This window comes from Carcharhinus amblyrhynchos, chromosome 1, assembly GCF_965287045.1.
Source record: "Carcharhinus amblyrhynchos chromosome 1, sCarAmb.v2.hapA, whole genome shotgun sequence".
Taxonomy (NCBI): domain Eukaryota; kingdom Metazoa; phylum Chordata; class Chondrichthyes; order Carcharhiniformes; family Carcharhinidae; genus Carcharhinus; species Carcharhinus amblyrhynchos.
The window spans coordinates 170,284,191-170,294,743 of NC_137324.1; the positions used below are offsets into that span (position 1 = coordinate 170,284,191).

General features: G+C 43.6%; 1 protein-coding gene across 3 annotated transcripts in view; it reads left to right on the top strand.

Moving 5' to 3' along the window:
* lef1 (lymphoid enhancer-binding factor 1) overlaps window positions 1–6,586 on the top strand; it is a 180,909-nt gene extending 174,323 nt beyond the window's left edge. For all 3 annotated transcript variants that reach the window (XM_080200133.1, XM_080200125.1, XM_080200143.1), the window contains one exon: window positions 5,987–6,586. In XM_080200133.1, coding sequence (XP_080056259.1) covers window positions 5,987–6,063 — 77 coding nt within the window. In that variant the 3' untranslated portion in view covers window positions 6,064–6,586. The remainder of the gene's footprint in view (window positions 1–5,986) is intronic.
* Window positions 6,587–10,553: the final 3,967 nt, after the last annotated feature.

Genomic DNA, 10,553 nt, shown 5'->3' on the forward strand with positions numbered 1-10,553 from the left:
GTCATTATAGCTTATTGTCTAGCACTGAACTTCAGTATTGATTACCTACAAATGAAAAAGTCCAAGCTGTGGGTGCTTGATTTATCTGACCTGGGTGGAAAGAGGTGGCAAGTTCTACAAATCCCAAACCAAAGCAGCAACTTCTGGGAATGTCCAGGCGGACAGGGAGGCCATGCTGGTGGAAAAGGTAGATGGCTCGATGATCCAGGTAGAGGAGGGAGATGCCAAAGCAATGCTTCAATGGAGGGTCAATTTTTGAAATATTTGGTGGGAATTTATGGCCTTGCTCATCCCGAAACCGTAAAATCCTGCTCCAGGTCAATAGACCTTCCCATGGTCCGCCCCTCTCCTGCCCCAATCCCCATGACGGACGGGCCAGTAACATTCCAGTATTCACCTACCAATGTGAATAGGGGTTAAGAGAGTTAAAATCAGGCCTCTTCTGCTTTTGGTTCATTAGGTGCCTGACCTGCTGAGAGTTGGCTGCAGTTAATGTTGAGGAGCTGGCACTCTGGGTGGTGCAGGGAGTTAAAGATTCAATGTTCCCTCCATTTTAAATTTGCATAGTGCCATTAACTTTGATGCTGGGCTCTAAGACAGGCTCATCCAACGCAATGAAAGTGCTGGATGTAAATAAAGTCAACCTAGAAAAGTGTGAGTTCAATCTAATGTCAGCCCAGTTCCATTAGAAGGTGCAAATCCATAGCAGAGAATGACTAACCACATATAGCTAGTACAGACTGACATAAAGTGAGCATTCTCCCCCGCAAACCAATAACAATTATACTAGAACCAAAGCAAATCCTTTTTAATTTGGCTTTTAATCACCATGGCTGGAATTTTCCGGCCATTTGTATCCCACCACTGCCAGCGAGGACGGAGAATTTGGCACTCAGCCAAATTTCCATTCACTGCAAAGGGACCAGAGAATTCCGCCGGTGTGAACATCCAGAGAATCCCCGGCCATAGTTAAAGGAATTTGTCTACTTTTGGAGAACACGTACTCAGGATAGATGTACTGGAATTCAAAATTATGAGGAGCTTTTGACAGAGCAAGTCCATGAGAAATGTTTTCCTCTGGCAAGTCTAACCAGAGTTTAAGGATTGAAAATGATGTGAATGAAACAGGGGGAGATTAGAACTAATTTACAAGGTTATGGGGAGAAAGCTGGGCATAACCTCAGGCTAAAGAGACGATCCTTTAAGACAGAGATAAGGTGGGATTTCTTCAGCCAGAGAGTGGTGAATCTGTGGAACTCTTTGCCGCAGAACATTGTGGAGGCCAGGTCATTGAGTGTCTTTAAGACAGAGATAGATAGGTTCTTGATTAATAAGGGGTCAGGGGTTATGGGGAAAAGGCAGGAGAATGGGGATGAGAAAAATATCAGCCACAATTGAATGGCAGAGCAGATTCGATGGGCCGAGTGGCCTAATTCCCCTCCTATGTCTTATGGTCTTATATGGGATTAATTTGGACAACTCAGAGGTCACAAAAGGTCAAATGATCCCCATTTGTCGTATAACAGTCTATCTATTACTCTGCATTACTAAACAGCAATAGAGCATCCAACCATGTTTAGTAGATCCAGTCAATGGAATAGACAATGTGGTGGAGGGTCACATTCCAGCTCTCCTGAAACACTTGTCCCTTTACTTGAGAAAAGATGTAGTGGCATTAGCGACGGTTCAGAGGAGGTTCACTAAATTGATTCCAAAGAGGGGTTTGTCTTATGAAGAGAGATTGGGCAGTTTAGCCCTATACTCTCAAGTTTAGAAGAATGCGAGGAGATCTGATTGAGGTACATAAGATGATAAAAGGTATTGACAAAGTAGAAGCGGAGTGGATGCTTCCTCTTGTGGGGAAATCTAGAACAAGAGGTCATAGTTTTAGGATAAAGGATAGCAGATTTAAAACAGGAGAAACTACTTCTCTTAAAAGGGTCTTGAATCTGTGAAATTCATAACCACAGAGTGCAGTGGATGCCAAGACACTGAGTACATTTAAGGAGGAGATAGACAGATTTTTAATTAGTAATGGGTTGAAGGGTTATGGAGAACAGGCAGGAAGTGGAGTTGAGGCTGAGGTGAGATCAGCAAGTTTGCACTGAATGGCGGAGCAGGCTTGAGGGGCTGAATGGCCTAATCCTTGTTCTTATGCTCTCTATGTAGGAATCATGTCGCAAAAACCCAGCTTGCAGGTGCAGCAGGTGGTCAGGAAGGCAAATGGGATGCTGGCCTTCATAGCGAAGGGGATTGAATATAAAAGTAGGGAGGTCTTGCTGCAGCTGTATAGGGCATTGGTGAGGCCGCAGCTGGAGTACTGTGTGCAGTTTTGGGTGCCGCATCTGCGCAAAGATATTTTGGCCTTGGAGGGAGTGCAGAGGAGGTTTACTAGGCTGATGCCGGAGTTGAGGGGGTTGAGCTATGAGGAGAGGCTGAATAAACTAGGCTTGTACTCGTTGGAGTTTAGAAGAATGAGGGGAGATCTCATTGAGACGTATAAGATGATGAATGGGATGGATAGGATAGAGGTGGAGAGACTCTTCCCGCTCAAAAAAGACACTAGGACTAGGGGGCACAGCCTCATGATAAAGGGGGGGCGTTTTAGAACGGAGTTGAGGAGGAACTTCTTCACTCAAAGGGTGGTGAATCTCTGGAATTCTCTACCCGTTGAAGTGGTGGAGGCTGCCTCGCTAAATATTTTCAAGAAGCGGGTTGATGGGTTTTTGATAAGAGAGGGGATTAAGGGTTATGGGGAGAGGGCCGGAAAGTGGAACTGAGCCACGACAGATCAGCCATGATCTTATTGAATGGCGGGGCAGGCTCGAAGGGCCAGATGGCCTACTCCTGCTCCTATTTCTTATGTTCTTATGTTCTTATTATTGCAGGAAAGGAGGCCCTTGGTCAGCAATTATTTTTATTATTCAGGAAATTAGCTTCTATGTCAGGCTCCTGAAAAGCTATAAAATTCAGGCCATTTAGTGAAAATCCACCATAATATTCTCCCAATCTCACATATGGGTGCAACTATCAACGTCCTGTTTAAGCTGTTCTTTTGGCATCTTTGGAGTGCAAGTAAAGAAAGACATCTATTTATGACCAAATCTAATCACATGCCTGGTCATTGTTTGAAAAAGTATGATAGAGAAAGAAAGAATTTACATTTATAAAGCACTAACTGCAACCACTGGGCAGCCCAATGCAATTAACAATCAATCAAATCGTTTTGACGCGTGGTCACTGTTATGATGTAGGAGACCAAGCAGGAAACACCCCCAAACAGCCAAGGAACAAACAAAATTGCTAGCTGGGGGATTAATGGTGGCTAGGACATCGGGAGAATACTTCTGCTCAACAAATAGTGCCATAGGATAGAATCATAGACTCATGGAATCCCTACAGAGTAGAAAGAGGCCATCCAGCCCATCAAGTCTGCACCAACTCTCTGAAACAGCAACCCAGCGTCCCCTCCACCCTATCCCCATAAAGCGCACGCATTTCCAAGGCTACTCCATCTAACCTGCATATCTTTGGACTGCGGGAGGAAACCCACGCACACATGGGGAGAATGTGCAACTCTACACAGTCACCCAAGGCTGGAATTGAACAGGGGTCCCTGGTATTGACCACTGCACTACCGTGTCGAGCATATCATAGAATCATACAGTGCAGAAGAGACGCTTCGGTCCATTGGGTCTGCACTGACACATTAGAAACACCTGAATTCACATCTAGTCCCATCTGCCAGCACTTGATTCATAGCCCTGAATGTTATGATGTGCCAAGTGCTCATTCAGATACTTTTTAAAGGATTTGAGGCCACCCAGCTCTACCACCCTCCCAGGCAGCACATTCCAGACCATCACCACCATCTGTGTAAAAATGTTCTTCCTCACATCTCCCCTAAACCTCCTGTCTCTCACCTTGAACCTGTGTCCCCTCGTGACTAACCCTTCAACTAAGGGGAACAGCTGTTCCTTATCCACTCTGTCCATGCCCCTCATAATCTTGTACAACTCGATCAGGTCGCCCCTCAGTCTTCTCTGCTCCAACAAAAACAACCCAAGCCTTTCCAACCTCTCTTCAGAATGTAAATAAGACCAGAAGACCATAAGACAAGGAGCAGAATTAGGCCACTCGGCCCATCAAGTCTGTTCTGCCATTCAATCATGGCTGATATTTTTCTCATCTCCATTTTCCTGCCTTTTCCCCATAACCCCTGATCCCCTTATTAATCAAGAACCTATCTATCTCTGTCTTAAAGACACTCAATAACCTGGCTTCCACAGCCTTCTGTGGCAAAGAGTTCCATAGATTCACCACCCTCTGGCTGAAGAAATTTCTCGTTATCTCTGTTCCATGTTCTATCCCAGGCAGCATCCTAGTGAATCTAAAGCTGGTTACTGTCGCTGTTCCTGAGTTACAATACTGCATGTTGACTAAATGAAACAGCAGGCTGGCATTTGCCAGATTGTTGGTAATCAGTGCTGATTCAGTATGGACCTACAAGAGGGAGCAATATCAATTCCTGACTGGGGCAGAGATCAGATCAAAGTAGTAATGATATTAATCAATACAAGGTTTGGTCAAGATTTGGACTGCCTCTGGGGAACATCAGTGGTGAATCTTCTCTGCATTCCCTCCAGTGCAATCACATCTTGCTTATGATGTGGCGACCAGAACTGCGCACACTACTCTAGCTTTACATCCATCCTGAGAAGTCAGACGTCTCATCTGAAAGATTTCACTCCTTCAGTACTCCACTGAGTCTAATTACATGTTCAACTTAATGATTTGATTTGATTTGGTTTATTTTTGTCACATATATTGTGATAAAGTGAAAAGTATTGTTTCTTGCGCACTGTACAGACAAAGCATACCATTCATAGAGAAAGAAAAGGGAGGGTGCAGAATGCCATAGGTAGGGTGCAGAGAAAGATCAACTTAATGTGAGGTAGGTGCCAAATCTGTGAGAGTTTGAATTAAAGCATTGTTACAGCGTTTGTAAGAGTTAGAATAAACTTTCAGAAGCATAAAAGTGTTAGAAGGTATGCTGAGCACAGCTTGCAAGAAGTCGTCAAGCTCCAGAAACAGTTTTTTGAACACAACGCATCTCAGTTTTAGGTTGATTGGCCATGCTAAGTTGACCGTGGAGTCAGGGGGATTAGCATTGTAAGTATGTGGGATTATGGGAATAGGGCCTGGGTAGGGATTCTGTTTGAGACAGATTTGATGGGCCAAATGGCCTCCTTCAGCATTGTAGGGATTCTATGATTCAACAACCTTCTGACTTGGAGACAGGTTTCCATATTACCTTGTGAATAATTTGCTGCATTGGTCAAATGATTTACATTGGTATCATTTACATCCGACAATGCTTAGCATTTTGAATCAGTTAGCTGTTTAGATTTATAATAAGAAGTTTCATATCACCAGGTTAAAGTCCAACAAGTTTATTTGGAATCACGAGCTTTCATGAAGAAGACTGGGGATAAGCATCCAAGGCAGCCTTCAAGAAACACAACACAGAATCGCTGAACAGAACTGATAGCCTAGTTCCACACGCATGAGGACAACCTCAACCGGAATCTTGGATTCATGGTGTACTATGTATAATTCCCACCATTTGGCCTGGGCTTGCAAAATCCTACTAACTATCCTGGCTTGAGACAATTACACCTCTTTAACCTGTAATTATCCCTCTATCCACTCACTCTGTCTGTATCTGTAAAGATTTGATTACCTGTAAATACTTGCATTCCAACCATTATCTTGTAATTGTGTCTTTGCCCATATATGCCGTGTTTGCGAATCCACCTCCCCACTCTCCTGATGAAGGAGCAGCACTGCGAAAGCTCGTGATTCCAAATAAACCTGTTGGACCTTAACCTGGCGTTGTGAGACTTCTTCCTGTGCCCACTGCAGTCCAACGCTGGCATCTCCATATCATAGATTTATAATAACCTCTTCTCTTTTTCTTTCGAAGGAAAACAAAACACATTCTCAACATGCAAAGCAAAAGCAGCGACATCGGGCCCGCTTCTGGAGATGGAGGCATGTTGACAACCTGATCGCACCTCACACATCTGCTGTTTGCTCATCATCACCGGAATCCATGGCTCCCATTCCAGGCAGATGGGGGTGGACACTGCGATGACACAGTGATCTCTTTTGGACCTGCCTTGTGGCAGGGTGACACTTGCTGTTTAACAGAGCGAACCTCTCACCCCACCCTACTCCAAAATCTACACTGCGCCCAATTGCTGGCCCAACTCCATCCACTTTTGTCAACCAATATGCTATTTGTATTTAACTCTTGCAGTTTTGGAATTACCAACTGTACTGTGCAAATTAACTACCCCTTGGCTGGAGCACCTCAACCTACTGCAAGATTTATTAGTATAATATGCAAACATTACGGGAAAATGCTGTAGGTGTCAGACCCAAATCTCTTTGGCCATTTAACAATAAAACATAAATGATTCAATCTTACTTCATTTTTTTCTTAGCTGAAAATCACTTTTATCCCATTTGTTATTTTACATTTTTTTTGTAGTTTTTGATATATATTTTTAGTGATGGTCATTTTATTTTAATTAAAGAAAGCAGGAAAGTTTCTAAGGAAAAAAAGGCCCTTTTGTTTCCACAGAGAATATCTTTAAGAAACAATAAGGGAAAACGCTAAAAAATCTCAGCAGGTCAGGCAGCATCTGTAAGGAGAGAAAAGGGCTGATGTTTTAATGCTCTGAGAAAGGGTCATCTGGACTCATTCATACAATATACAATCCCTACAGTGCAAAAGGAAGGCATTCAGCCCATCGAGTCTGCACTGATAATAGTCCCACCCAGGCCTATCCCCGAAACCCCACATATCTACCCTGCTAATCCCTCTAGCATACACATCCCCGAGACACTAAGGGGCAATTTCGCATGGCCAATCAACCTAACTTGCACATCTTTGGACAGTGGGAAAAAAACGCAGCACCCGGAGGAAACCAACGCAGCCACGGGGAGAACGTGCAAACTCCGCACAGACAATTAAAAATTTTAATTTATTAGTCACAAGTAAGGCTTACATTAACACTGCAATGAAGTCACTGTGAAATTCCCCTAGTTGCTACAGTCCAGCGCTTGTTTGGGTCAATGCACCTAACCAGCATGTCCTTCAGGGTGTGAGAGGAAATTGGAGCACCCGGAGACATGGGGAGAATGTGCATACTCCACGCAGACAGTGACCCAAGACGGGAATCAAATCCGGGTCTGTAGAGCTGTGAAACAGCAGCGCTAACCACTGTGCCATCCCCAAACCCGAAACGTCAGTTCTTTTCTCTCCTTACAGATGTCACCAGACCAGCTGAGATTTTCCAGCATTTTCTCTTTTGTTTTCAGATTCCAGCATCCACAATAATTTGCCTTTATGTCTTTAAGAAAGATGTGGTGAGATTTGTACCAAACACTGATCTCAGAGTGTCTGTATGGTAATGTATAGAACTTGATCAATGCATGGCAGGTGCGGGGGGGAGGTGGGGGGATGGTTGAATTTCCATGGGGATTCTCCCCCTCGCCCATGGTAATATTAACGTAATAATAACACCGTGGAAACCTTTTGAACGTGACATTAAAAGGATGCACTGTCTCTCTCTGGTGTTTGATGAATCTTATATTGCAGATACAGTGATGAGTGGGAGAATCCCAGTGGAAGACCCCTCCCACAGTAAGAAAGGAACCATATAAGGGGGCCGGGGAGGGAGGGTACAGTCTGCTGTTAATTACATTCTCAAGTACAGGATTGTGGACCTTATATAAGCTATGCCGTCGCACACTATTGTTTTAGAAAACTTAGCATTTGTAGAGTGTATTTTTTAAACAAACTGTTTCATGTTACGTACCCGTCTCTTTATGTTGTAATCTCCTGTTATGTTATGATCTCCTGGTTACATCTTCACATTATTTTCTCTGTCAACATCCTGGTGCCATGTAATTGATTATAATATAACGGGTTCAAGCCTCCTTTTTTTTAAAGAAAGATACAATGTCACAGTGGTTCAAAGTGTAATGTGTACAGAACTTATCAAAGTCAAATATGTCACGAATTTTGCGTGTTTTTATTTTGTGGAAAAATAACCATGCAGTAAATTTGCCATTATCTGTAATCTCAAACGTATGGAAAAAGTGAGCTAAATATTATTTGAACGCCACTTCTGACTAAACAAATTGATTGCATCCTCTGAACGGTCGTAGTTTCCTTTGCTACAACCAAGTTCGAAGCATTAACTTTGTTCTCCTCTTCACAGTCTTATAACCCAAGCCAGAAATTCCAGGGTGTTTGATGAAGACATAATAAGATAAGAACTAGGAGCAGGAATATAGGCCATCTGACCCCCCCCGAGCCACCATTGAATAAGATCATAGCTGATCTTTTTGTGGACTCAGCTCCACTTACCCACCCACTCACCATAACCCTTACACAACCTGGACCCTAAGCTTTTACATTTGAACCTGGCATTCGGGTGAGCATAAAGTGTTTCACTCCAGGTAAGATTCAAGTGACCCACTAGGAAGCGTTTATCAAACAAAGTTTAGTTTAGAACAGTTAACATATAATAAAAAGATTTAGCACAACGCTTATGACTTAGAAGAATCTCACGTGATACAGTATAAACCTTAACAGCTAGCTATCTATGATGTTCCAAGTCAAACAACACCCAACAAACATACACCTCTTTCTAGGTTTGGCACAAAAAGCAAGTATGCTCATGTGATGCTGGACTTTGCAGTTTTTTAACATCTGCTGAGAATTGGTCCTTTAAATGTTGGATTAAAACTTTAGGATTCCCAGTCTTGGAGCTGTCAGCACACTTCTAAAGTTAAAGTTTTCATAGAAATCATAGAAACCCTACAGTGCAGTAAGAGGCCATTTGACCCATCAAGTCTGCACCGGCCACAATCCCACCCAGGCCCTATCCCCATATCCCTACATATTTTACCTACTAATCCCTCTAACCTATGCATCCCAGGACACAAAGGGACAATTTACCTTGGGCAATCAACCTAACCCACACATCTTTGGACTGTGGGAGGAAACTGGAGCATCCCTAGGAAACCCATGCAAACACGGAGAGAATGTGCAAACTCTACACAGACAGTGATCCAAGCTGGGAATTGAACCAGGTCCCAGGCACTGTGACACAGCAGTGCTAATGACTGTGCTACTGCGCCGCCCATCTCTGGGGTGACAGAGACAGAAACACACTGCCTACTTCCACTAGCTTCTAACAGCAACTCCCAGATGGCAGGGGTGGGATTCTCCAGACGCACTCACCCCAAAACAAGGAAATCTTGCCCGAGGCCAATGGCCTTTGCATGGACCACCCCCCCCCACCACCCACTGCAGCTTGCTATGATTCCCATGGCGGGCAGGATGGAAGAATTCCCCCGCCCCAGGATTTCCAACTCCAGAGAGAGGGGAAAACAAGAGGCATTGCTTTCTGTCTCCAGTCCAAACAGCTCCTCAGAAAAACAAACTAAAACTGTTGGATTTTTTGTGAAAAAGTAACATGCCCAGGCAACACCTAATCTGTCAACCATGCTGCACACAGCAATTCCAAAAGGACCATAAAATCCCAGGACACTGCATTAGGCCAGCTTAAAAATAAACATGATGCCCATTATATTACTTCAGTAACAATTAGAGACACCAGTTGCAGACAAAATAGTGCCAATAAAATGCTTTTTTTAAAAAAAATGTTATTCTTTCGTGGACATGGATATCGCTGGCTGGCCAGCGTTTATTGCCCATTCCTATTTGCCCTTGGAGAGCAATTGAGTATCAACCACATTGCTGTGTCTCTGGAGTCACATGTAGGCCAGACCAGGTAAGGATGGCAGATTGTTCCATTAGTAAGATGCAGCATGGGTTCATGAAGGGCAGGTCATTTTTGACTAATTTAGTGGGATTCTTTGACAACGTTACATATGCAGTGGACAATGGGGAACCTGTGGATTTAGTGTTTTTTTAGATTTTCAGAAGGCATTTGACAAGGTGCCACACCAAAGACTGCTACAGAAGATAAAGGTGCACAGTGTTACGGTTAATGTATTAGCATGGCTAGAGGATTGGTTAACAAACAAAAAGCAAAGAATAGGGGTAAATGGGTGTTTTTCTGGTTGACAATCAGTGACTAGTGGCATGTCTCAGGGACTGCAATTGTTTATGATTTACATAGATGATTTTGAGGTGGGGACCAAGTGTAGTGTGTCAAAATTCACAGATAACACTGAGATGGATGGAAGAGCAAAGTGTGCAGAGGACGCTGAAAGTCTGCAAAGGGATATAGATAACCTAAGTGGGTGGGCGAGGGTCTGGCAGATGGAGTACAATGTTGATAAGTGTGAGGTCATCCATTTTGGTAGGAAAAACAGCAGAAGGGACTATTATTTAAATGGCAAAAACTTGCAGCATGCTGCTGTGCAGAGGGACCTGGGTGTCCTTGTGCAGGAATCTCAAGGTTTGCAGGTGCAGCAGGTAATTAAGAAGGCAAATGGAATTTTGT